Source organism: Meles meles, chromosome 18, assembly GCF_922984935.1.
Source record: "Meles meles chromosome 18, mMelMel3.1 paternal haplotype, whole genome shotgun sequence".
Lineage (NCBI taxonomy): Eukaryota > Metazoa > Chordata > Mammalia > Carnivora > Mustelidae > Meles > Meles meles.
The window spans coordinates 63,640,458-63,668,047 of NC_060083.1; the positions used below are offsets into that span (position 1 = coordinate 63,640,458).

The 27,590-nt window shown below is 58.4% G+C and overlaps 1 protein-coding gene across 7 annotated transcripts in view; it reads right to left on the reverse strand.

Annotated features, from left to right (window-relative positions):
- The window catches only part of CCDC57 (coiled-coil domain containing 57), a 91,241-nt gene that overhangs the window by 22,300 nt on the left and 41,351 nt on the right, over positions 1-27,590 (reverse strand). For all 7 annotated transcript variants that reach the window (XM_045983996.1, XM_045983995.1, XM_045983997.1 and 4 more), the window contains 6 exons: positions 25,482-25,585; positions 22,495-22,665; positions 18,222-18,411; positions 8,660-8,766; positions 3,813-3,944; positions 3,114-3,330 (listed from right to left, as the gene is read on the reverse strand). In XM_045983996.1, the coding sequence (XP_045839952.1) occupies positions 3,114-3,330; positions 3,813-3,944; positions 8,660-8,766; positions 18,222-18,411; positions 22,495-22,665; positions 25,482-25,585 (921 nt within the window). The remainder of the gene's footprint in view (positions 1-3,113; positions 3,331-3,812; positions 3,945-8,659; positions 8,767-18,221; positions 18,412-22,494; positions 22,666-25,481; positions 25,586-27,590) is intronic.

Genomic DNA, 27,590 nt, shown 5'->3' on the forward strand with positions numbered 1-27,590 from the left:
TATGCTGCCTAAAGCAATCTACACGTTTAACGCAATCCCTATCAAAACACCATCAACTTTTTCACAGAGCTGGAACAAATAATCCTAAGATTTATATGGAACCGGAATAGACCCCGAATAGCCACAGGAATGTTGAAAAAGAAAACCAGTGCTAGCGGTATCACAGCTGCAGACTTTAAGCTTTGTTACAAAGCTGTCCTCATCAAGACAGCCTGGTCCTGAGGCACCCAGGTGGCTCAGTGGGTTGAGTCTCTGCCTTCGGCTCAGGTCATGATCTCAGGGTCCTGGGATCGAGCCCCACATCAGGCTCTCTGCTCAGCGGGGAGCTTGCTCCCACCCCCGGCTGCCTCTCTGTCTACTTGTGATCTCTCTCTCTTTCCAATAAATAAATAAAATCTTAAAAAAAAAAAAAAAAGACAGCCTGGTACTGGCACAAAAACACAGATCAGTGGAGCAGAATAGAAAACCCAGATATGGACCCTCACCCCATGGTCAACTAATCTTTGACAAAGCAGGAAAGAATGTCCAATGGAAAAAAGACAGTCTCTTCAACAATGGTGCTGGGAAAATTGGACAGCCACATGCAGAAGAACGAAACTGGACCATTTCCTTATACCACACATGAAAATAGACTCAAAATGGATGAAGGACCTCAATGTGAGACAGGAATCCATCCAGATCCTGCAGGAGAACACAGGCAGCAACCTCTTCGACCTCAGCCACAGCAACATCTTCCTAGGAACATCGGCAAAGGCAAGGGAAGCAGGGGCAAAAATGAACTACTGGGATTTCATCAAGATCAAAAGCTTCTGCACACCAAAGGAAACAGTTAAGAAAACCAAAAGACAACTGACAGAATGGGAGAAGATATTCGCAAATGTCTTATCAGATAAAAGGTTAGGATCCAAAAATCTATGAAGAACTTATCAAACTCAACACCCAAAGAACAAAGAATCCAATCAAGAAATGGGCAGAGGACATGAACAGACATTTCTGCAGGGAAGACATCCGGATGGCCAACAGACACATGAGAAAGTGCTCCATGTCACTCGGCATCAGGGAAATACAAATCAAAACCACAGTGAGATCCCACCTCACACCAGTCAGAATGGCTAAAATTAACCAGTCGGGAAATGACAGATGCTGGCGAGGATGCGGAGAAAGGGGAACCCTCCTGCACTGTTGGTGGGAATGCAAGCTGGGGCAGCCACTCTGGAAAACAGCATGGAGGTTCCTCAAAATGTTGGAAAATAGAACTACCCTATGACCCAGCAATCGCACTACTGGGTATTTGCCCCAAAGATACAGATGTAGGGATCCGAAGGGGCATGTGTACCCGAATGTTTATAGCAGCAATGTCCGCAGTAGCCCAACTATGGGAAGAGCCCAGACGTCCATCGAAAGATGAATGGAATACTCTGGTTTCTCTTCAGATCGCATAAATCTTTCGCCTTTTACTAAAGAAAGATGAATGGATAAAGAAGATGTGGTTCATATATGCAATGAAACACTACACAGCCATCAGAAAACGAAATCTTGCTATTTGCAATGATATGGACGGAACTGGAAGGTATTATGCTGAGAGAAATAAGTCAGTCAGAGAAAGACAATTAAATAATTTCACTGATACGAGGAATTTGAGAAACAAGACAGAGCAGCAAAGGGGAAGGGAAGGAAAAACAAAACAAGACGAAATCTGGGGAGACAAACCGCAAGAGACCCTCAGCCACAGGAACCAGACCGAGGGTGGCTGGACGGGCGGGGCCGGGGGCCGGGGGCACTGGGTGACGCGCACTGAGGGGGACACGGGATGCGATGAACACCGGGTGTTGTGAGCAACCGACGCGTCACTGACCTCTGTCCCTGAAACTAATAGCTCACTCTGTGTTAACTGATTGAATTTAAATGTGAAAATGTTTAAAAATTTTTTTTAAAAGTCAAATGAGAACCTGAGGGGTGGCAGGGTGGCGAGATCTGTAATTCCTGTTTCAGGGAAGGCCTCATCCCACCACAAATGATGAGACAAAGACAGCGACCTCCATGTGCAAGGGGGCGGACTGAAGGCGGGGAGACGTGCGGACTCCGGAAGGGCGCCACCTCCCAACCCCGGGGCTGCAGACGCTGCCAGAGCCCCAGAACCGGCAAAGCAAGGCCCCGCCCCGCAGGCTGCAAGGCCCTTCGCTCTAACAGGACGTGTATGACCGAAGATCGGAAATAACCCGCAAGTCCACAGCAGGGACAGCGGTCACACGGGTGGGGCACATCGACCTAACGGAGCTGCATGGGACTGGAGCCAGAGCAAGGACGCTCTGTGCACTCGGATCCCTGAGGGGCTCCGCACGGGCCGCCCTCCCCCGGCCTTCTTGCCACAAGGGGGGGCACGCGGCTCCCCGGGAGGTGCGCCCTCCAGGTGGACCCTTGGGACATGGAGAACACCAGGCGGGACTAGGGCGAGGACAGAGCCATGCTCGTGGGGCCGACAGGCACAGAGTGTACCCGGTCTCCCAGGTGGACGCACCAGCTCCCCAGGGAGGGACCCCCGCGGGCGGCCTGCAGGGCGTGCGGTGGGTGTGGACGGGCCTGCGGGGGACGTGGCCGGAGCGCCCACACAGGAGGCTGCACAGGCAGAAAGAATGCTGTGTGTCTGTCCGCAAGTCAGCCTGATAGTGGTCACCCGGCCCCGCCGGGCAGTGGTGGGGACAGCACACCACACCTCTGTTCTGACCTCCGGCCAGATGGTCATGGCTCCAGTTCTGCCTTCCCACTTCTCTCTGAGACCCTGAGAGCAGGGTCCCCAGTGGGAACTAAAATTCCCCTTGAGCTGGAAGGACTGAGCCAGCAGGATCCCCGTGACTGATCCCATGACAGGGACCGACCTGGCCGTCACTGCCGCTGGCACACACTCATGGACCTTTGTCCCACACGGTCCCTACGTAAACTGGGACGGGTTTCCTGCACTTGGAGGGTTCTGAAAGCTGGTCTGCTGGCCTTCCAGGAACGGCATCCCTGAAATAATCTTTCTCATGTCACCACCGCCGTCTCTCTGCCTTTGGCTTCTGTCGGCAGCCAGGGGCCGAGCTTGGCCTGTTGAGGACCCTGGAGCCCCAGCCTACCTGGTGTCGAGTCGTCCTGGGACGTGAGGCCAGAAGGGCTGGATCCCAGGTCCAGTATCTTCCACGTGTCCTGGAGGGGACCGCTGGCCACCGAGGAGGAGCTCCCAGCCGGGCGCCTACTCTCCGGGGGGCATTCGTGAGCCGGGCGTGGCTTTGGGGACCGGTTTTCTTTGTGCCGAGTGCCTCTGCAAGTCGCTGCAGACATTCTGGGTTGCCTCTGGGGAAGTAAACAAAGACAGAATGATCCCAGACAGCTGGCTCTCCCCGCCCCTGGAGTCAGCGGCAGGACTGGGGGCACAGCTGGACGCCAGGCCGTGGGCTGAGGCTTCAGGGACTGTCGTGCAGAGGCCCTGGGGAGAGGACCACGCTCCCAAGCACACTGCCTGGCCAGTGTGGGACCAACTGGGGTTCCTACGGACCCTGGAAGGACACAGCAGTCTCGTCTCTATGCAAAGATGCCCAGAGCCCACCTCTCTGGCTGCGCCAAAGCCCCCTTTGGCGTCCGTGCCCACCCGTCCCCCCGCGCCCCGGTGCGCCCACTCTGGGGAGGCATGAGAGCCAACTCCCTCCGTCCTAAGAGGACCATCGGGGTGGCCACAGTAGCAGCCCCCTGCGAGGACCCCGGGTGCTCTGCTGCCCGCGGCTGGTCCCTGTGCCGAGACGGGGCGTGGCATCCCTAGCACCCGCGGCCCAGCGTACCTGCTCTGACCTTGTCACTGTTCCCGCCGCCTGGCCCTGCGGAGACTGGCTTCTCCCGGCTGTCTGGGCCAGGCGGGGCTGCACCTTCCCCGAGCGCTCGGAGACACGGGTCTTCCTGGGGTTCCCAGAGCCCTGCCGTGGAAATGCAAGCGGAAGGAATCCAGGGCCGGTGGCCGCTGATGGGCTGTTACCAAGGTCTCCCTCGAGATGAGGAAGGACTCCCTGTGTCAGGGACTCACTCAGGTCGGTGGCAGCCGGGAAGGGAGGGGCGTGGTCATGTCCACCCGCCAGGACGAACAGCGTCCCCAAGCGTCCCTCCAGCCTTCAGGAGACGAAGCGCCCCGACATCATGTAGACCGCTTCCCCGCGGCCTGACCCCCACGCCCCAGTCTGCTGGCAGGGCCCTCCCACCCTCCGAGGGGACGTCCGCCGAGCTGTCGAGGGGAACTGTAAGGAGCCTTAGGAGGCACTGAACAGAAACTGAACAGAAGAAAATGGAGGAATTAAAAGGAGCCGAACTAGGGCAGACGCTGAGCAGCAGGCCGCTCGCGCGGGAGCCGGCCAGACCCCCAGCCTCTTCCTGGAGCCCCAGAGGATATTCAGGCCCACGGCACCACTCTTCTCTGCTCTCGCTGGATTAATATTTGAATTGGACTGAGTAATGCAGGCGCGTTTTTGGTTTTTTAACGGGCGGCTCTGATGATGAAGGGGTTTCTCGTGTTTGTTGAGCGACTCCCTGACCTGCTTCCTCCGTGGTTTCTTTTCTTTTTCTAAACATTTATTGACTTGAGAGAAAAGGAGAGTGAGCACAGCGGAGTGGGGCAGAGGCAGAGAGAGAGAATCTCACTCCCCACTGAGCAGGGAGCCCGACACTACGCGACACGGGGCTCGATCGTGGGACCTGAGGTCACAACCTGAGCCGTGATCGAGAGTCAGACACTTAACCGACGGCGCCTCATAGGCGCCCTTTCTCCCTGGTTTCTGATCATATCCGCTGCTCATTTATCTACTGGTTCAGAGAGTGGGCCTCAGGGAGTCGTCCTCTCCCAAGTTTTAGGAAAGGGGTCATCTCACTGGGGTAGCGCAGATGTGAATTTTGTAGTCAGGAGGGGGTTAATAGAGTCTAAGACGGTATTTAACAGACCAGAAGGAAGTGGAGATCCAGGGACCACCACGCACGTCTTACTGTGACAGGACGCCACGTCTGTGCGACAACTCGGGAGATTTTCTTCTAACATGTATTTAGAATTTTGATCACTGCAGGTTTGAAAGTCACAAACTGCTACGTACTCCAATGCTTCCACAGCATGTCCACAAGTGGTGACGGGCTCCTCCAGGACAGGGGTCCGTGCGGGGGAGGGGGGTCCTCTGGTGGCAGCAGCCATGGTCTTCAGCGCCTTTTCTGCGGCCGGCCCTGCCCAGGTTCTCGGGGAGCGTCGCCTCGCGGCTGCCGTTGTACAGGCCTCTCCTGCAGACCCATTCCGGGCACTGTCCGTGCTGTCCCCGCCGTCCCGTGACTGAGACATTGCCCTTTGCCGAGGACTTGTGCTGCGGCCCAGCGGAGGTCCCCCGACCCCCAGCCCCGTGAGGTGTGCGCCCGGTGGACGTGTCGGACGGGCGGCTCGGGCCTCGCCAAGCCCAAGCCGCCGTTGGCCTCCCCATGCCCAGCAGCCGGGTTCCTGGCCGCTCTCACATTCCAAAGCCATCCCACAGCGAAGCCTGGCTTCAGCTGTCTCCGGAGGGGACGCGTCTCCCGGCTGGCCGCCCAGCCCTCGTGCCCGGCCCCCAGGGCAGTGTAGAACCTGAACACAGCCACGTTGCTCGGGCCACCGTGGGGCTCCCGTCAGCCCAGGTCGGAGCAGGCTGTCTGTCTCCCAGCTGCTCCTTCACTGCCAACGACCGGAGAAGGCAGAACCACACACTGGAGACGACCTTTGCAGAGCACGGGCAGTAAGGTTAGTCTCAAGACTTCAGGAAACTCCCCTACCCTTCGAGGAAACCGAACGCTGGCGAATGACACACGACACCCAGCGCCAAGACGCGCGCTTGCTACTGCCATCGGCGCGCGACGGGCGGGAGCTCCTAGCCGTGCCGAACGGCTTGTGAAGAACGGACTCTGAAGGCAGCGACGCCGGGCCCGCGCACGCAGGTGGCTGGCACGCCGGAGGCCGTGACCTCTGTGGAAGGACAGTGGCATCCCGCCGGCCGGGCCCCGGGTCGTGGTCGGGCCAGAGTCAGAGGCACGAGCAGACAGAACGCAGCATCTGTTGTGGGTAAGAACTCAGCAGAGCAGGAGAAAGAAGTTCTAACTGATGAAGGGTCGGTCTGAGGTTGAGCCGCAAGAAACTGCTGATATTTAACCACTTCTGACTCAAAGAAAAGGTCATTTTGTAGGATTCAACTTAATACCCAAGTCGATAGCAAACTTTCTAGGTGAATGTAAAGTGCAAAAAGCATTTGGGGTGCTGAGCGGGCCCAGCGGCTGGAACATATGACGGTTTGAGCCCCACGTTGCATGTAGAGATTGATTAGAAAAATAAAATCATTACCAAAAAAAAAAAAAAAAACCCCGCAAAAGAGCATTCTATAAAACAGGACAAAGGTGTGGATGACCCTATTCCCCGCGACGCGTGGGAGTCCCGGACAGCAGCACGAGACGGGACTGTGAGGGGAGGAGCCGGACCCTCACCACAGACGCTCTCTGTCCGCGCAGAGAACCCAGGAAAACGGCTTCCACACGTGTTAGCGCCGACCTGTCCTGCAGCGTTGCCAAATGCAAAACATTTGATAAAAGCCAACTATGGGGGCGCCTGAGTGGCTCAGTGCCTTTGGCTCAGGTCATGATCCCAGGGTTCTGGGTTCGAGTCTCACATCTGCTCAGCGGGGAGCCTGCTTCTTCCCCTGCTCGTGAGCGCTCGCGATGGTGGACACGTCGTTACACACGTGTGCAAACCCGCAGAACGCACCGTGGCGAGAGTGAGCCGTGACGTACGCCACGGGCTCCGCGTGACGATGGCGTGTCCGTGCGGGCCCGTCAGCTGTGACAGACACACCATCTGGTGGGGTGCTGACCTGTGCGCACCAGAGGACTTTCGTAACAATGTTTACAGCAAAAACATCGTAACTGTCCCCTGAGAGAACAGATGAGCCAATGTGGTATTTATTCAACAAAAAGGACGTACACAGACCAGTATGTAGACCTGGGCTTGGCAAGCCACACCTGGCAGAGGCCAAATCCCCACCTTTGTCCAGCCCATGAGCTAAAAATAGTTTTTACGTTTTTAAACAGTTGAATAAAACCTGTTTCATGACAGGAAGATTACATGAAATCAAAGTTTCAGAGTCTACTGGGCTCTCGTGAGGCGCACCGAGGCCCGTCTTCTCACGTACCACCTGCACCACAGCTCGTCCTGCAACAAAGTCGCGCACATGTTCCTGGGTCTGTGTGCGTCATCCAACCACCCATCCGTCCGTCCACCCGTCCATCCATCCACCCATCACCTCTCTATCTATCTAAAACGTCGGGGAGGCAGAGGGAGGGAAGAAAGAGAAGGGCAGAGCAAATGTAGTGGTCAGGTAACAACGGGTGAGTGTAGGTGAAGAATATAGTGCTATTTTTGCAACTCTGTGTAAATCTGAAATTATTCCAAAATAAAAAATGAATTTGAAAAAGACATAAGCAAGAGTTTAAATGTTTAGCACATGACCAAAAAAATCAATTCAAAACCAGTAAGAAAAAGGAGGATAATTACTTAAGGGCACTATGACAGTGAAACAGAAAAGCTAGAAGAAATGGGTAGATAATTACCTAAACTTGAAACAGAGAAAACACACAGTGAAATAAATCCTGAAAGTAGACTGACAGAGCTCTCCGTATTAAAAAAGGTATCTGCGGATTAAGGAAACGAAGCGAGGATGAGGCAGATAACTCTGGGAAAGGTTCTAACGGACAATCCAGTTCCCTCACTGGTAAGGAACTCCGGAGAACCAACAAGTACAAACACAATAGAACGATTAGCAAAGCATGCGTATAAATAACCCACAGAAGAGGAAATATATATGGCCAATAAACAGATTACAGGCTTTAATACCACCAAAGAAACAAGAAAATTCTAAAAGATGAAATTTTTTTAATGCACCATATTGGTAAAGATTTGAAAAACAGGGGACACCTGGGGGCTCAGTCAGTTGGGCGTCTGCCTCAGGCTCAGGTCCTGGTCCTAAGGTCCTGGGGTCGAGCCCCACATCAGGCTCCCTGCTCAGTGGGGCACCTGCTTCTCCCTCTGCCTCTGTGTGTGTACGTGTGTGTGTGTGTGTGTGTGTGTGTGTGTGTGCTTACTCTTCTGTCTCTCAAATAAATAAAATCTTAAAAAAAAAAGAAAAAGAATGCCCAGATGGGTAAGGCTACGGTAAAACATACGTACGATGTAATTGGTAATTTTATGTTTGTTATTTACTCAGGTCACTTTAAAATCAATAGGAGCGACGCCTGAGTGGCTTGGCTGGTTAAGTGTCCCACTTCTGGTCTCACCTCTTGGGTTCAGCTCAGGTCACCATCTCAGAGTTGGGAGACTGAGCCCCACGGTGGGCTCTGCGTTCAGTGGGGAGTCTGCCTGAGATTCCCTCTCCCCTCCCTTGCCCCCCATCTAAAATAAACAAATCTTTAAAAGGAAAACAGGAGGCGACGCCCTGAGATGCTACTGGTAGGGACACTTGGGTGTGAACATCAGAGGCCTTTCCCGCTGTGCTTACTGGGTTTTCCGACTCCGACTCCGTAATGGAATTCCCTAGTCAGGTGACCCGTAAACAGGTACTAAAGGGACACTTCTCAGATAAAGGAGAATTACCTGAGCTGCAAAACAGGGCTGCACTTGTCCCAAAGGGGCCTCGCGGGTGACTCTCCGGTTCTGGTTCTGCACCTCGTGGCCGGGCAGGGGGTGATGAGGCGCTTCCCCTAGAAACAAGGGGAGGAGAAGGATTTGCTTCTTTTTGGTGTTTTGGTTTGGTTGGTTTTCATGGAACCTCCACGTGGGCCTTGAACTCACAACCCGGGGTCAGGACCTCGCGCTGAAGCGATGGAGACAAGGCGCCGACGGGGTTTGCTCTGCGAGCGTCGGGCCCTCTGGCTCCCGGTGGCCGCACGAGCACTCGCGCCCCGGGCCCTGCTCCCCGCACGTCTGTCCGGCGGGGTGTGGGCGGCCGCGGGGGCAGGGGCCAGGGACGCCCTGGGGACGCGCGAGGAGCCTCGGCGGCTCGTCCGGACCTGGCAGGGCTCCCGGGGCGGCGCGCGGGCTGCGGGCTGCGGGGTGCGGGCTGCGGGGTGCGGGCTGGGAAGCCCCACGGCCGCCGCGCTGGGACCCCAGGGCTCGGTGCGCCGGTCCGGGACACAAAAGGACGCGGGACCGGGTGTGGACACGAGCTTCTTCCCTTCGCCCGCCGGCGCCGCAGGGTCGGGCCGCAGAAGGCGGTGCGGGAAAAGCCGGCGCAGGAGGACGGCGGGGTCAGGGGGTCGCGGGGTCGCACGAGCCCGGCGCCCCACGGTCAGCTCGGCAGCGGCCGCCCCGAGCTCGCGGCCGGGGAAGGTCGCCCCGAGGGACGCGCTGTAGCCGCCGCCGGGACGGACGTGGCCACGGGCCGGCGCGTCTGCCAACCCGGCGTCGGGGGTCCCGGCGGCCCCGCTCCCGCTCCGAGCCAGGTCTCGGGGGCTCCCGCCGCGAAGCACGTGGACTCCCCGGACCAGAGGCCGCCCCGGGCGCGTGTACGGGGTCGCGGGCTCGGCGCCGCCTGCTCCCGCCTCCGCGGCCGCGTCTGACCCCGGGCGGCCTCGTGTCTCCCCGACGCGACGCTCGTCCCCGGAGCGGGAGGGAGCCGCGGCCGGGCGGTCAGGGGGCGAGTCGGGGACGACCTTGGGCAGTCGCGGCCCCCCAAGGCCTCGTGGGACGGGAGCCCCGCCCCGCCGCCGCCTCCAGCTGCCCGCGCGCGGCCCGGCTCGGACGAGGCCGAGGAGCTGGGTCGGGGCCACTGCAGCGGGGCGGGGGGGCTCAGGTCCCGGCGTCCCTCCCCCGCGGGGAGCTGCTTCTGCGCTCCGCCGGCTCCAGCCACCCGCGGGCGTTGTCCCGGGAAAGGCCGAGACGGTCACCAAGTGCACTGACCGGGGAACGGCCCTGGACGGGGCCTGAGAGCGCTGGCCGCGGCGGTGAGGGTACGGGCTGCGTCTGGCTGACCGCCCCTCCTCACCGTAACTGGACACGCACAGCCTGGAAGGACTGACACGACAGCTTTTGCCCGAGCAGCGTCTGGGATTGAAAGTATCTGGGTCTTTGGTTTATGGCCATCTGACAACTGAAAGCTGATCCTAAAACTTCCAATTTATAGGAAAATTATAGCCTTTTATGTCTTTAAAAAAACTTGCTGGGCACCTGGGTGGCTCAGTGGGTTAAACCTCTGCCCTCGGCTCAGGTCATGATCTCAGGGTCCTGGGATCGAGCCCCGCATCAGGCTCTCTGCTCAGCAGGGAGCCTGCTTCCTCCTCTCTCTGCCTGCCTCTCTGCCTACTTGTGATCTCTGTCTGTCAAATAAATAAATAAAATCTTAAAAAAGAAACTTGCTAAGGAGTGTTTGAAAACTGTCTACAGGTTCCAATTCAGCCTGTTTTCTGGGCATTCCATAAATTTAATCATTTAATCTTGAACGGCCACTGTCAGCATTGGAGTCTGCGACATTGGTCACAGCACCTTCCAGAATAAACCTCTGCAACTGAACTCAGTGGCAACGATTCAAATGAGGGAGACTCCGGTATTTATGTTCTACCTTGTACCAGTTAGTGGCCCACTGTTTCTCGTAAGAATAACATTGGTTTTATTGATGCTGGTTTAGAATTGTAGCTGTTCCTTGTTTCTTTCAGGTTGAAAAGTATAGTAAACTCAAAGGTTTTCATTTGGCATTGTCTTTATTTTTTTATTTTTAAGATTTTATTTATTTATGTACTTGACAGAGAGAGAGAACACAAGCAGGGGGAGGGTCAGAGGGAGAGGGAGAAGCAGGCCTCCCACAGAGCAGGGAGCCCAATGTGGGGCTCGATCCTGGGGCTCCGGGATCATGACCTGAGCCAAAGGCAGAGGCTTAACGACTGACCACCCCCTCCCCCAGGCTGGGCCCAGTCTCCATCTGTAATTCAGTTTCTTTATTCTGGATAAATCTGTGTACCAGCTTTTCCTCGGAACTGGCTGTAACATCTGACTGGTCTCCTCACTATCTAGTGAACAGAAGCAAACCCTAAACCTGCGCCCATTTTCATAGCTATTTGAGCCATATTTTACGTTTCTGGAAACGACCCTTTTAAACACCTGATTAAAAATACCGACGAGTGTTACTGGACATCAGAAAGGACGGCGCGCAGCGTGAACCAGGCCGAGCCGTACCTCTGCGGGCACTTCACACCAAGTGACGGCGCAGGAGGAAGGGAAGGGGAACTGGGCAGAAACGTGGGAGCCGCGCCAAGATTTCAACACAAAATCATGGTTCTCGGCAGTTCAAGTTGACAAACACATAAATTTAGAAAAAATGTGAGTAAGTATGTATGATAAGGCTGCTTAACAGAACAGATTCAAAAGTAAAACTCAACACATGTTTAAAAATAACTAAAAAATTCTAAAACTCTCCTAAACTACTCACGTGAACGAGAAAACCCGGTGCATAATGGCAGACTATCTGGAAGCTAACGACACCAACAATCCTGCCCCTCCAGACCCCCGAGACCCAGCCACAGCAGCCCTCAGGTGGGGACGCGATCACTAAACAAGAATAACGTAACCGTTAAAGAAATCAGGGGAAGATCAAAAACCAATGAAAGAAATGAACAAGCACAATATGTAAACTCCTCATAAAGATAAAGGAATCCATCCACTGGCTCTGAACTTTCCCTTTGGGGAGCCCCGGGGAGGGAGGAGGGAGGAGGGAGGGAGGGGGGGGAGGGAGGGAGGGGGGGGAGGGAGGGAGGGGGGGGAGGGAGGGAGGGAGGGAGGGAGGGGCTTCCAGCAGGTCTAATGAGGTCTCCAGAAGAGGCCAGAAACAAATGGGAGGAAGAGTCTTGAAAGAAACGATGGCTGAGAATTTCAAAGAATGGGAAAAACAACCAACCAACCGTAAGTCTCAAGATTTCAGAAGACCAACCAATTCCTGAGCAGGTAAAATAAGGCAAACTGATCTGGTCCAGACAGCAGCCGGTAACACAGGAGGAAGGCAGCCAGAGAGAAAAGGGAGGCCCTCCCCAAGAACAGGGCTCTGACGGAGGGTCAATTTCTCTGAGGATGCTGGGACATGTGCTTTAAAAAAGGTTGTAAGAAAATGCCAGGTTCTTGTTCCATCCAAGCCATCCTTCTAGAAAGTGGTCACAATACAGTCATTTCTGACAACAACACGTGTGCTGCCCTGGTGCCACGGTCACGTGGGAGACACTGGCGTCCGAGAGCCAGCCCGGCACGAGTCTCAGTCACGCCGGACACACAGCATACTGAAAATCACTGCTTCCACGCTGGGACAGTTTCACAACAGGATTTTAGACGCATGTGTAGTAATGAGTAATCAGCATAAATGGAGATGTCAGTCATACACACATGCCCAGTAAGTCGTGGTAGGTTCCCAGGCTAAGGCTAGGTCCCTAATCTGTTTTTTTTACCAAATAATTTTTTTCTAAAGATTTTATTTGAGAGTGAGAGAGCAGGATGGGGAGGGAGAGGCAGAGGGAGCGGCAGGCTCCCAGCTGAGCACAGAGCCCAGTGCGGGTCTCGATCTGGGACCCTGGCAGATGCTTCACCGAATGAGCCACCCAGACGCCCCCTGCAAGTCATTTCTTGATGAACAAAAACTTCATCAGGAAAATGACATGATAAGGAGACATGAAAGGCTCCGTGCTCCAATTCCAACTGCGTGACCCCGGGAGAAAGGCAGAACAGGGACAGTGAAAGGGTCAGTGGCCTCCAGGGAGGGGAGGGACACGCAGGCAGAGCACAGAGATTTCTGTAAAATTCCTCTGCACGATGCCACCCCCAGTCCCGTGGCGGGTATGTGTGGTGACATGCCGGTCCCAACCTGTATGATGTCCAGCACCAAGAGGACCCCAGATGTCAGTGTGGACTCTGGTGCCGATGGCGTGTCGGGAGGTTCATGGCCCGTGACCGCGGAGGCCCTGCGGTGGGACGCTGACTGCAGGAGGCAGTTCTGAACCTAAAACTGCTCTGAAACGCCGAGTCTTCACAGCCGTGCTAGATGCTGAGACCCTCGGAGAGAACTTCTGGAGCCCGCCCGAGATCCGGAGGGTGTGGGCGGCAGGGTTTTCCGGGAGCAGCAGGGTTGGCAGGACGGCGGGAAGGGACAGGCCCCACGGCGGAAGGTGTGCCAGTCCCCGCCTCAGCAGTGAGGGGTGAGCCCTCGGGACGGCCGCCCCACAGCCGTGGGCCCCCCCCACCAGGCTGCCAGGGCCAGTGCAGTCTGACCGCAGGCCCACATGCCGTCAGCCCGTCGGTCGGTGCAGAGCCCCAGGCCTCCCTGACCGGAAGCCTGACCCCGGGTGGGAAGGGCATGTGGGGTGAAGACTGGGCAGCCAGAGCCAAGGCCAGCGAAGGGGCTGGGGCGCCCGCTCCCTGTGAGGGTGGGGGGCCCTTCCCAGAAGCAGCTGGGGCGGATGCACCCTGGGGCGGGTGCAGGGGAGCCCCAGGTGGGGTGTGCTGGGCGGGGCTGGGCCCACTGAGGGGCTGAGGAGCTGGAAACACCTCCAGACGGACGGAGGCTCCTGGCGCCACCTGGGCTGGGCCGTCTGGCGTTATTCGTTGTCAGATGACGATAAGATGCTTGTGTCGCAGTTGGGTTATAAGGCAGATGTATTCACGGACCAGAGAAACTGTCTTTGTAAAGAAAGAAAGCAGACAGACCAGTCTTGCCGAAAGCCTTTGCCGCCGGGCGGAAGCTCCTGCGCAGACAGTAGAGATGCTACCGCGGGCGCTTTCCGGGGAGGACGGCAAAGGAAACTGGAGGCGCGTTTGGCGGATTTGCAAACCGCAGATATCAAGGAAGTCCGGGAGAGAACTCCCTAAATCTCATTCACGATTTTCCTCCGCAAACTACCAACTGAAATTGCTTCATGTCCCCGCGGTCCCCCGCGTCCGTAGTTACACATGCGCGTGCACGCCCCGCCGGCGTGTCTGCTAACACGCGAGTGTGCATGCTTCCTGCGCAGATGGCTGCGTCCAGGCCGCATGTGCACAGGAGCGGTCCACGGGCCCGAGGTCCACGCACTGTTGCGGGCTCAGGAGAAAATGATAGAGAAAATGAGAGTAAGAGTTCGGGGCTGTGGTGGTCACCTGGAACTGCTACCTTCCTCCTGTAGCTGCCGAAGTACCGTCCTGAACGGACTGGGATTTAATGGGGAAAAACGGCTCTGACAGGTCTGAGGCCAGGCGGAGGCAGCCGCCTCTGGACTCCGGTGCCCAAGCACGAACGTGTGGACCGGTCCCGATGACTTTCTCATGGTAACAAAATGCTGCTAAGAACAGCCTTGAGGGGTGCCTGGGGGGCTCAGTCGGTCCAGCCGCTGCCTTCGGCTTAGGTCATGATCCCAGGGTCCTGGGATCAAGTCCCGCATGTGGTTCCTTGCTCAGCGGGGAGCCTGCTTCTCCCTCTGCTGCTCCCCCTGCTTGTGCTCTCTCTCTCTCTGACAAATAAATAAATAAAATCTTTAAAAAATAAAAACAACAGCCTTGAACATACATCTACTCCACATCGGTGAACAGTCTTTTAGGTCGGTTTCTAAGAGAAGCGTTGCTGATCCAAAGGTACCAACACTGTAACCCTCGTCGGGGAGAGCCCAGCTGCTCTCGCCAGCGGCCCTGCTCTCCTCCCACTGCGGGCGACTTCTCTTGCCGAGTCAAACTCAATGCTGACTTAACTGGCCTCCGCAGGCTCCTGAGGAGGCTGCGTGTTTCCCGCACCCTCATCGGCCCCGTGGATCTCTCCCGGGCCCCACACGTGATCTGGACACACCTGCTGCGGTGTTGGTCCCCGTCACCTGCCAGGCGCGTCGTGAACTCTTCCCCCAGCCCGTCATTTCTTTCATCCTGTTTACAGTGTCTTTTCCTTCGAGACTTTAAAAACGTAACATCCTGTCTGCTGATCTTTGACTTCCCCTGCTTGGGGGGTGTTTTAATTTTTAACCTTATTTAGGGAAGCCTTTCTCTGTGCTTGCGGTTGTTGCGAAGATGAACTGAGGTAACGTGTGCACAGCTGATGGGGAAAGGCAGTGTGGACCGAATCCCAAACCACTGCTCGTGTGAAGTTAGAACATGAGGAGAGAGAGCCACCGTGGGACACAGTGCTATGGGCCACCATGTTTCACTCACGTTACAGGCTGCAGACCACGAATAGTTTCCTGGAATGGAAATGACTAAAAGTGATCCAACGAGAGGCAGAAAATCCACACAAACAAATCACTGTAGAAAAAAAGGAGACAACAGTAGAAGTCTACCATTAACGAAGTCACCAAGCATGGAAAATTCTTTGGCTGAGGTCTCCCCAACCTTCCGAGGAGGCTGCAAACGTAGTCACTAGGGATCTGTGACCTTCTCGGACACCGTGAGGCAGGAAGTGGAAGTGTGCAGGCTGGCAAGAGAGACAGTGACTTTAGCCAGATTTAAGGCCCAGAGACGCAGAAACTGCAGGAGGCAGGAAGTGACTGGCACGTAGCGGCAGCTCCTCTGTCCGGTGGAGGGATGACAGACGGACAGAGAGATGAACAGATGGGTGGATGGGTGGGTTTGTGGATGGATAAACAGATGTGTGGAGGGATGGATGGATGGATGGATGGATGGATGGATGGATGGAAGGCTAGATGGGGGGATGGGTGGGGGGGTGGGTGGGGGGATGGGAGGATGAGAGGATGGATGGTGGATGGGTGGGGGGGTGGGTGGGTGGGGGATGGGGGGATGGGTGTTGAGTGACTCACTGAAATTCTTGACCATAAGGCCAGGCTGGCTACAAGTGACCACGATGAGGAAGAGAGACAACTTCACTGAATGTCGGAGCAGAGGGAGAGAGAGGCATGGTTCCCATCAGAGAAAAGGTCTCGGGCCTTGGGGGCCATCAGAGAGAGCACCCTGAGAGTGGTACGGCACGGCAAGGAGGCTGAGGTCAAGGGCAGCAACCTTCAGATGAGGAGGGTGTTGCTGGTTTGAGGACAGGAGAACAGAACGGAGTTCTGGAGAATGGCGAGGAAACAGAGCCACAAATGCTAAAGCGGCTGTGGTCCCCGACTGAATGACAGGTGTGAGGGAGGAGGGTCAGGGCAGATGGCACAGCCTTCCAAGAAACAAGGTGCCCAGTGAGCTGGCAGAAGACGGTCTAGAAGTGTGTCTGACAAACAAGCAGTCAGCCTTCCTCTCCGGCCGGTGACCTGGCGGGGGACGGGGAAGGCTTTCACTGAGCAGGTATCGAGGCCAGTCCTTGTCAGGGCTGCGGGCGAACGACACCGTGGCGGCTGCTGTGCGTGCTGCCAACAGCTGGGGTCCCCCTCGCCGTCCCCCTTACTCTTCCTTCTTCCAGAGGCGGGATCTTAGAAGGACAAAGCCTCTGAAACAGGCTCTCCTCCATTACCCTACAAGGCAGCGTGGGTAGCCCACTGGGGTCTCCAAGAGCGATCTGGGCTGACTTTACCCATTAGGTCTGGCTTGCTCCGCCCCTTGGGTCCCTGGGCCCACAGCAGACCCTCAGCAAGACAGCCGAACGCTGCCTCCTCTGCGGATTTCCTCGGTGGTCGGCTCCCTCCCTCCCACAGACATGCACGTCCTGCCACTCCGCGGCCCAAGTTCTCCCACATTCCCCTTCCCACTCACTGGATAATTCTACTGGTCATGTCCAGGCCGAAAACACTAATGTAACGAGAACTACTACTACTATCCACGCAGCTTAGCCATGGGAGTCCTGAGGGCGAAGCACAAGGCCTGGCCTCCCCCTCCCTTCCCTGGTGTTGGGTCCTCAGGGATTAGGACGCGCCCAGGGAAGCTAAGACCACAGTTGCCAGAGGAAACACTTTTTGCTAATACTTCCTTTGTGGTGCCCTGGGCTTTACTTCTAAAGCTGAGCCGTTGGTGGGTCTGCAGCCCTCCGACCTCCCCGCCGCTTCTAGACAATGGACAGGAGAGTAGGAATGACCTGTCTCCCATCGACCGTGGGTGGAACCCCTCGTCCCTCACCTCTGACCATCACAGAATCTGTGATTCTGCACACAGAGGCAGAAGCCACGTAAGGCGAGGGGATACAGTGCGAGGAGTGGGGGCCACAGGGCAACGAGGACTGCTGGTGAACATGGGCTGAGAGCCGCGTGGCCAGGGGCTTGCTCTTGGGGCTAACTCAGAGTGCTCGATCTGGGCAAGGCTACTCCTGGCCGGCTGTGGTGACAGTCACGCAGCTGCCCTGTGGGGACATCGTCTTGCCCACCCACACTGGCGCCTCCGGTCCTCTGGCAACAGGGGACCTTGGCTTCATTGCTAGGAGCTGGGTGTCTGCTCTCCACGCGTGACTCTACGCCAGTCCTTCCGAGGACCCGCGGGGAGGAAGGTGCACCTCAGCGAAATCGGGACCTTTCTCCTCCCATCTCTCCCTGCAGTGAACAACAGTGTGGTTACTTGCCGTCAATTTGGAATATATTATTTCCTTACTGGCTCATCAAGAGACGGTGTCCCGTAAGCTCCTGGCTTGTGGAATATGATTACAAGTGGTCATTCCTGCAGTGAGCCCGTGTTGACCGCATCACTGGCAAAGACAGAATCAGCCCGAGCACAGCCTGCGGCAGACGAAGCCCCGGGCTTCTGCGTCCTCCGCGGCCGCCGGGGCTGGGGCTGCAGGCCTGGGACGAGGACATGCCTCTTTCTGGTCTGGCACCTGGGGGCGGCTGGGCAGCCACTGCCGGAGGTCTCAGGCCGCGTCCCAGTGGACCCAGGGCAGCCACCAGCAACAAGTCCGGGCAGGGGCAGCAGAGAACACGGCGGCTGCGGCTGCCCCCCACAGTGCAGCCCAGAAAGGCCACCGCTCTCCCCTACAGTGCTGTCTCACAGAGCTGCCCGAGGCTCGGGTTCATGGACACATTCCCCCCCCCCCCCCCGCCCCCAGCAGGATGAAGCTCCGCTCTGTGCCTGTGACCCCTGACCCCGGCTTCCCTCCACAAGGGCAGCCTCTGTTCTCCCTCCCGCCTGCCAGGGAAGTCAGGCCAGATGACCTCCAGGGCAGCACAGCTTCTCTCCTCTCTCCTCCCAGGCCCCTCCCCTCCCCCTTCCAGAGGAGCCACAAGAAAGGCCTTCTGGGAGGGCCCCCGGCCCCCCGACCCCACCACCTGGCAGCGCAGGCCACGGCGCCCAAACTCACCCGGGGCACGACGGCCGAGCTCTGCACGGAGCCTGTTCCCCATCTCCAGGAGCTGTTCTTTCTCCAGGCAGAGGCGGAGGATTTTTCGGGTGGCCTCCTTCAGTTTCCTCTGGAGTTGGGGCACAGACAAGGCCTGTGGGGGCTGTGGCCCCTGGTCCTCAGTCGCCGTGGGTCCTTGGTCTGCAGGGCTCTGTGAACGAAGCCGCAGGCAGACAGCCTGTGAGACGAGCCATCCAGCGGGGAGAGGCATGAGTCGGTGGGGACAGAGGGGTGAGGAGCAGCTTTGCCAGCGAGACGGGGACCTCGCATCACGGATCGCTCCTCTATAGTGGGGTGAATGGAAGCCGCAAGCCCCTGGGCCAGGCCTACTTCTGGTGCCCTGTGGCCCCCACCAGGCCTGTGTTTTTCCAGTGAGGACAGCGAGGAACCGGCTGGAACCCGGGCCGAGTCTCTGAGGGGCCCCAGGGACGTGCAAGGGCTGCCTGTCTGACCGGGTCCCCCGCGGGGAACCAGGGTTACGGGCTGCGTACACAGGTCACAGGTAGCGGGCCACATGGTGCGGAAGGGGCTGGCAGAGAACAGATGCACAGCCTGGGGCCGGTGCCTGCCTTCCCATTTCCCTCCCACCTGGACTGTGCAGCAGGGTCCCTGTGCCGGGTCACCACACAGTCCCCGGACTGACACCACTCACCGGGACGGTGTTTGGAAGGAGGGGGCCGCGGGGAGGAAGAGAAAGGAGAAGACAAATGTGTGTGTGCCAGACAGAGGTCCGGGAAGAGCCAGCCTCCAGGGCCCCAAGGGACGCAGGTGACCTCTTTCACTGCCGGTGAAAAGCTGCCCTGGGCCATCTTGGCCAGATGAGCCGCAGCCAGAACAGGAACGGGCCCAGAGTCCCTGGAACAGACCAGTACATTCTGTCCTGGCCCCATTTCCTGGTGCGCCTTCCCAGGGCTGGTAGACGCCCGCACACGTGGTGGCCACTGTCCTCCAGGTGGCTGGAGCCGCGGTGGCTCACACGGGTGCTCTTGCACGGGCTGCGGGTGAGCCGGGCAGGAGGCCGGAAGTGAGGCAGCAGAGGAGAGTGGGAGATGCCTCTGGCCCACACCCTGACCCCTGACAGAGCGCGGGCCCGCGAGCCTCGCCGGCGCTCTCCTGAGGACCCGGGATGGGACTAGGGTCTTCGGGCCCGTGGAGGGGCTGGGACAGAGCTCGAGGGAGGACAGAGGCGAGGGGGGACACGACGTTGGGAGTCTCTGGTGCCACTTCAAGTGAGGAAGGACACTGTGCACCCCAAAACTCGGAGACAGGCAAGAGAAAGCTCGCTTTTGGGAGCTGACCCAGCCCACCAGCAGCCCCCCACGCTGGCCCCGTCAGCCCTCGCCTGCTCAGGGGCTGCTCCCAGAATCCTGGCCGGGGGAAGGGGTCCCCGTGAGGGAGGGGTCCGCTCATGCGGTGGTAACCGCGCTCCTCAGAGGCCGACGGCACAACATGCCCCAGCGCGGGGGCGCAGAGGGCGCCTGCCAGGGCTGCAGCGGCTCTCGGGACGTCAGGGATCCCAGGCCTCCTGCAGGGTCCCGGGTGCAGCCACAGCCTGTGAACACTGCCCCCGGGGGAGCCGCAGTGTCCCTCCCGCTGCGCTCAGGGGACAGGGAGGAGCCGTGGACGGGCGGTGGGGAGAGCCGCGGACGGGCGGTGGGGAGAGCCGCAGATCTCAGTCAGTCCTCCCGGCTGGGAGGTCACAGGGACACGCCAGATGCTGGTCCGGCACTGGCCTCTGCTGCCCACTGGGAAAGGACTCTGAGTCCCACATGGGCCCCTGTCCTGGGCTGGGCGGTGGGGGACCGGCCTCCACCTGGGAGAACGCCAGACTCGCACGGGAGCACCAGGATGGCGCCACCGGACGCCCGTCCCTCTGCCTCGTTGCCACCAGCCCCATGTGCCGTGTGCTTCTTCCTGAGCCGCGGACGGGACGCTGGAGACATCGCGCTCGTCTACGCCTCGGTTCGTACTTCCTGACTCGGATATTCTCTCGGAAACCACAGTCACGCAAACCAGAAATCCACGACAGACAACACTGTGACCCAACTCACGGCCCACACGCACACCTCACCCACTGTGCAGTCGTGTGCTACGGGTACGGCGGGGACCCCACAGGACATCTGCCCCCTACGTCCCTGCAGGCTCTGGTTGGGCACATGCTCCGCGGCGCGGGCCCATTTTAGCTCATGCCTGGCGGCTGGAGTGGCCGTGAGGCCGTGAGCCCCGCTCCCCGGTGCAGCTGGCTTCGAAGCCCAGGACGTCTCTCTGGCCCAGCGTCTGTGCGAGGAGCACGTCCCTCAGCAGACGGGTGTCCTCAGGCTGCACCTGGAAAGCTGCTCTCTTCCCATCCCTGAGCCGCGCCCCCTCTGTGGGAGACACAGAGTCCCAGCCCTGCTCCTCCTCCGTGAGTCAGGACGGCTTCCGGGCACACGGGCCGCCGTGTCTGCAGATGCCGTTCTGGCCAAGGACCAGCCCTCCTCCTTCCTCCCTCTCCCGGTCAGCACAGGCCCAGGAATCCCACTTCTTGTGTGGCTGGCGCCTGGGGGCCTTTGGTGCCCACGTCCTTCTGTCCTGTCTCCGTACGTCCATGGTGGAGCCAAGCACCCTGCTTCCTCTCAGCAGAGCAAGAGATGCAGAAACCCGTGTCTCAGCACTGGTGACGTTCAAGGCTCCCGGGCCGCCAAGGTGTTGGCCCTCTGCGGACAGCCTGGTCCAGACATAATGACCGGCCACTGGATTTCCTGTGCCTCAGGTGCCCCCCAGGCCACAGCTGCTTCAGCTCCAGCCCATTCGTCACAGACTTAAACATCTTGATTTCAAATCCTGCCAGTGCACCTGATTCCCTCTTGCCGGGAGAGCGCGATCGGTGAGTCAGGCTGGGAATAGAGACCCTGGGGCCACTGACCGCTGCGGCTGGGCACGGGCAGCGCCTGGAATGCACGCAGGGCACGGGGTGAGGCAGATGTGCTGCCCGCCTGCCTGTGGCTCAGTGGTCCCGCGGCCTCGAGCTCAGGACTGCAGGAGTCCTGGTGCAGGGCCGGGCTCTGGCTCTCCAGGCCGTGTCCACTTAAGGGCGGTGCTGGCAATTTTGGGTCCCGCCTCCTGGTGACCCCTGAAGGCCTCCCCTCTGCGGCCGTGCTTCACCCATCCATCCGTCTGTCCGTCCCAGGGCCTGTCTGGACCCTCTTGCTGTTCCTGAGCCAGAGAGGAGTGGGCGCCCCCTCCCCTCCGGTTCTTTGGGGCGGGCTGTCGTCCTGGAGCCGGGTCCCCCTCGTGCCTCTCAGCTCCGCCTTCCACACCTGCTGCCAGGGCTCCCCACGCCTCCCAGATACCGCGGTCCAGTCGCAACTGCGGGTCGCCACGGGGAACGCAAGTCACTGCAGGTCACCATGAGTAACCCAGGTCACTGCAGGTCCCCACAGGCAATTCACCACAGGTAATACAGGTCACCGCAGGCCGCCACAGGTAACGCAGGTCACTGTAGGTGCCACAGGTCACCAAAGATAATCACAGGTGGTCCAAGTCACCACAGGTAACCGACAGAGTAAGGAGTGTGCCCTTGACAGCATTTCCATCACGGGCGTCGGTAAGAAGAGAAGCGGCCCGTGTGTCAGAGCCGTGGGGACGGCGGCTGTGGGCTCTCTGCACAGCTCAGAGCCATGGCTTGGGCCAGCCGCGGAGCCTGCTGGACACCAGGTGCGGAGGCCCAGGGCCAGGACAGGAGCCCCACTGTCCCGAGCGCAGGACGGTGGCCTCAAACCCTCTGAGGACCCGCACGAGGGTCCTCTCAAAGGAGAAGCCCAATTCTGCGTTCAATTTCAGGGCCCTCCTACCAAGAGGCAGGGACTCCCTTCTAGGGGAAACAGCATGGTTTTCCCACGCTGAACTTATTATTTTTTAAGATTTGTTTCTTTATTTGGGGGGAGGGGCAGAGAGAGAGACTCTCAAGCAGACGCCCACTGAGCGCAGAGCCTGAAGCAGGGCTCCATGTCACGACGGTGAAACTGTGACCTGAGCTGACACCAAGAGTCAGATGCTTCACCGACTGGGCCACACAGTGACGCGGACGTCAAGGGGCGGGGTCCTAAGGCCTGGAGGCCACGGACCAGGCCTGACCAGGAAAGCCAGCCGCGGGGGAAGCCAGGGATGGCTCCACAGAGAGCCACTCGGGGACTCCTGCAGCAGGCCCCGGACAGGACAGCAGCGGCGGGAGAGATCAGCACACGGCACCTACCTCCCACCCGAGGGCCACCTCGTCCAAGGCGGGCAACAGCGGCCTGTTCCCGAGGTGCTCCTCGAGCTCAAACACCTGCTTCCGCAGCTCCGAGACCTGCTGGTGCACCTGGTCCACCTCACGGGGCAGCGCATGCCGGATGGTGTCCACGTCCAGGGGTCGCTGCAGCACCTGGGAGGCCATTTGAGGGGCAATGTTAGGCCGGAGGGCGGGGAAGCAGAAGGGCAGGCACACTCAGCCCACACTGCGGGAAGACGACAAAGGACACGCGTCTGTCCGTCTCCCGCCTCGGGCCTGATGCAGCCACTCCGCAGGCCGCCCCCCGCCGCCCCCTGCAGTGTGCCCTGCGGGGCCTGTGGCGGGGCCTGCGCTGGACCCAAGGCCGGCCGGGGAGCATCCAGACCTGAAACCCGCTCTTCCGGAGCCCAGTTCAGGCGGAAACCAGCAGGTGTAGGAAATGCTGGTGACCAGGAGGGGGCAATCCAGGGCTTGGGACGGGAGCTGGAGCGGTGGGAGGGGCGAGGCCTGGGCTTCGGAGGAGCTAACGGATAAGCCAGAGAGAGCCTGAGCACGGAAGGCAGAGGGCGGAGGAGGACGGAGGGTCAGGAGGGCAAGTCCCAGGGGCAGGGCCGCCTTGGTGGTGACGGGTCGGCCGTGAGATCTTCAGAGCTCCCAGGCCGGAGCCCCAGGGCCAGCCCCTCACTCTGGCAGCTTCCCTGGACACCTGTCCTCCTGCTGATGGAAGGAAGGAAAGAGGACAGAACGAAAGACACCCCCTCTGTACTCGCTTCCACTTGATTCTCGGGAAGAGGAAATATGTTCCTTTTCCAGGAAGTCCTACAAGGAATCGCTGGTGAATATTTTATTCCTTGAATTTGTCACACACACACCAAGAAGGTGACCACTTGCTAAAGAGATGCTACTAAAAAACAAACAAAAGCACAGCTTGAGGCGGACGTTTTTCCCTGTAACAGTCTCATCAAGACAGAATTAAGAGCTTGTACTTAAATGATTACTTCCTGTTTGTAAAGCGCGTGTTGAGAGGTCCCAGCGGCGGGCAGACCGGGAAGCAGCAAGGCTGAGCGTCCTGAGCCTCCCCCACGCCGCGAGCAGACAGGAGCCACGAGCTCCCCTCCGTCCTGACCGGCAGCACAAGGCAGCAGCCGCCCCCTCCAGCGGCCGGGAGGCTCGGACACGCTGCGCCCAGCGGCCAGTTCTGTTTCACGGAAGACGCGGGGCACACAGGGCGGTGGGATTTGTGTTATTTATGGACTTAAAAGGACATGTGAGAACTTCTCGTTTCCTCATGAAAAACATTTCTGTGCAAAAGGCAACAGGATGGGATGACACCAAAATTATAAGCAATTAAAAAAAAAAAGACAAAACAGGGATGCCTGGGAGGCTCCGTCGTTGAGCATCTGCCTTCAGCTCAGCCATGGTCCCCAGGTCCTGGGATCGAGCCCCGTGTCGGGCTCCCTGCTCCGCGGGGTGTCTGCTGCTCTCTCCCTCAGCTGCTCCCCCAGCTTGTGCTCGCTCTCTCTCTCTCAAAAAAGGAATAAAATCTTTTTAAAAATAAAAATATTTTTAAAATATAAATAAACTGGAAATCATAGAAACTAAAACATTTGTGCTTTGAAGCACATTGTCAAGAAAGTGAAAAGAGCAGCCTTGGCGTGGGAGGAAAACTCTGCAAACTGTGCACCGAATAGCGGGCTAGTACCGGCGCACGTCAAGAACTCTCAGAACCCAACAGAGAGACAAACAATGCGGTGACGAACGGCGGCGAACGGCAGAGGACCGGGACCGACCCGCGAACGGCCAGTGAGCGCACCAGAGCTGCACACCGCGCCGCCGGGGCAGACGCAAACCACAGCTGCGGCAGCGGCCGCGTCGCACCCACTGCACTGGCCGCAGTTAAAAAGAAACTCGGTCACGTGGGTCAGGACGCGGGCTGTGGGGATCCTCACGCACGGCCGGGGGTGCAGGAGGCGGGGCAGTCGCAAGGCGAACCGGCTGGCTGGTTCTTGGGAGAGTGAGCTGCGGACTCACCACATGACCCAGCACGCCCGCTCCCGCACGTGCCCAGAGCAACGGCGAGCAGCAGGGACGGGCACCGAGGCCCGGGGCCCACGTTCGCAGCAGCGTTATTCACAGTTGCCAAGAGGAGGGGACACCCGAGTGTCCGTCGGAATCCACACGTGTGGGGAACACAACGGGCTGTTCCTCAGGTCTCAGAAGGTGCCAGGACTGACAGGTGGGCCCTGAGGACACGGTGCCGAGGGAAACGAGCGGGTCGGCAAACGGCAGCTGCCGCAGGACCCCGGTCCCGGGAGAGGCACCCAGCCCGCTGGCAGGACGCTCGTCCCAGGGCAGCCTTGCCGTCTCGCGCCCGGTGGAGGGGTCCTAGGGGAGGGTGTGGGGCTGGTGCTGAAGGGGACGGTTCCTGCTCAGATGATGGGGAAGTTCGGGGCCTAACAGACAGCGCCGACGTTTACACAGTGTTGCCAATGGAGCTGACGGCACTGAACGTGCACTTGAACATGATAAGCTTCACGTTGGTATATTTTACCACAATGAAAAACACGAAAAAAGAGGAACGGTGAATTTGCAGCAAAAGCTGGGTGTGACCCAGGCCGCACGTGTAGAGGGGAGAACGTGCGCCCGGGGGCATGACTGTGGCCGGACCCCACACAGGCTGCCGAGGCGTCTGGACGCGCTCCCACCACACCCCTGCGCCCAGACCCGCCGCCGAGTCACGACGCACCGTGCTCTGGGCCCGCAGCCCCCCGGTGCGGCAGAGACGGCAGGCCCTTGCTCCACCACGGCTGCCCCCTTGCTCCGGGCTCATTTCCCGGGTCTTCCCGGGTGCCGTCTAGCGACCACACTTGACCTCACAATAACCCCTTCTTGGAAGAAACTGAGGCACGAAGAGGTCGAAGGGTCCAGCCAGGAGAGCTGCCGGCCCACGTGTCAAGGGGAAGCCGTACCTTCTGCCCGAGCCGGGCCACCAGGCGGTTCACGACATGCGCCCTGTTTCTGAGCTTCCTGAGCGCTAGCCCAACGGGGGCACCTTCGGCCGGCCCAGCTCCTCCTGCAGAAAGAGTGAGTCTGTCGGGCTCAGGTCTCCTGAAGCCCCGGAGAAGGTTCCAGTCAGCTGCCTGGTCTGGGGAATCGAGCCTGTGCTGTCCAGGGCAGAGGGCCCTGCTTCACTGCCCTCCCCGAGGGATGCCCGCGAGGGATGCCCGCTGTCCCTGTATGTCCCAGGGAGGAGAAGACGCTCTAGAGCTGAGTGGAAGGGCCGGGTCCCCAGCAGCACTGAGAGGCGTGGGGGATGAAATCTCATCCTCGTGCCAAGAAAGCAGGAGCTTCTGCGGGAAGACAGTGCAGCCCTCTTGTGCCCGGGGGAGGCCGGTCAGTACCAGCCCCCCTCACTTGGGCATTAGGGAAACGTCCCTAAACCATAGGTCAAAGGAGGAATCAGCACAGGTTAGAAGTTATTCTGACCTGAACTACACTAAAACACCGTTTATCCAACTTCCGGAAAGCAGGGCTGCCTGCTGGCTCAGGCGGGGGAGTGAGCGGCTCCGGGTCCGAGCCCCGTGCTGGGGTAGAGACCACTTAAAAATAAATACTTTTTTTAAAAATTAAGGGGCGCCTGGGTGGCTCAGTCAGTTGAGCGTCCAACTCCTGATCTAGGCTCGGGTCGTGATCTCAGGGTCGTGAGATCGAGTCCTGCTTTGGGCTCTGAGCTGAGCGGGGAGCTGCTTCTCTCCCTCTGCCCCTCTCCATGCTTGTGTGCACGTGTGCGCTCGCTCTCAAATGACTCAAGAAATCTTTTAAGAAATTTAGTAAACATGGGCCCCTGGGTGGCTCAGTCGGTTGGGCCTCTGCCTTCGGCTCGGGTCGTGGTCTCAGGGTCCTGGGATCGAGCCCCGCGTCGGGCTCTCTGCTCAGTGGGGGGCCTGCTCCCCCCCACTCCTGCCTGCTTTTGATCTCTCTCTGTCAAATAAATAAATTAAAAAAAAAAGAAATCTAGTAAACAGGGGCGCCTGGGTGGCTCAGTCATTAAGCCTCCGCCTTCGGCTCAGTCACAACCCTAGGGTCCGGGGATCGAGGGGCTCCCTGCTCAGTGGGGAGCCTGCTCTCCTCCTGCCTCTCCCCCTGCTCTCGTGCTCTCTCCTTCTCTCTCTCTCAAATAAGTAAGTTAAAAATAAAATTCATACGATGATACTATGAGTAATTTTTTGAAAATTTAGATGAAATGGACAATTTTCTGGTAAAATATAATATAAAAAAGTGACACAAAAAAGAAAACGTGGGTCATCCTTTACCGTGAAAAAGAGTGAATTAATACTTTAAAGCCATCTCACAAGGAAAATCCTAAACCCAAAGGGGCTCAGAATTGAATTCTGTTCACTGGCTCACGAAAAATTAACCTAAGTCTAACACAAAGGTTTTCAGAAAACAGAGAAAGAGGGAACATCCCCCAACACATCCGAGGCCAGATTCACGGCCCTAAGACTTGACAACGGGCATCAGGAGAAAGAAAGGGTAGAAGCCAAAGTCACTCACAAACATAAACGGACTAATTCTCAGTAAAGGATCAGTAAAAGAATGAATCACATGTGGAGTTTATCCACAGGCGTAAAGCTGGTGTAACACTCAGAAGCCAAGGCTCGCTCGCTGCTCCGAACAAGACGCGTGTGCCCCGTCCCTCTCCTTCCGTGCAGCTGAAGCCTCGAGCGACTGTGAGGGAAGGCCCAGCAGGCAAGGGCCAGAGGCTCCGGGGACACTCCACGCTGGGCTCCGTGTCTTTTTTCTTCCTGTATTTCCTGGCTTTGATCCTGAAGCAGCCACAACCCAGAAAGACCAGGGAGCTTAGGCCAAGAAAGGCCAGGCCTGCTCCCTGCAGCAGAAGGGCCTGGAAAGAAAGGCAGAGGCTCCCGTGCACCGTACTGGGAAGAGCATGTGGGGAGGGTTCAGGGGGCGGAGAAAGGAATTCCTTAACTCTGTGCACTAAGTCCCTGGGGGGCTCCCTAGAAACCAGGCAGCGTGGATACAGCCAATGTGTTGGGAGCTGAGCTCTGCGAGGCGGG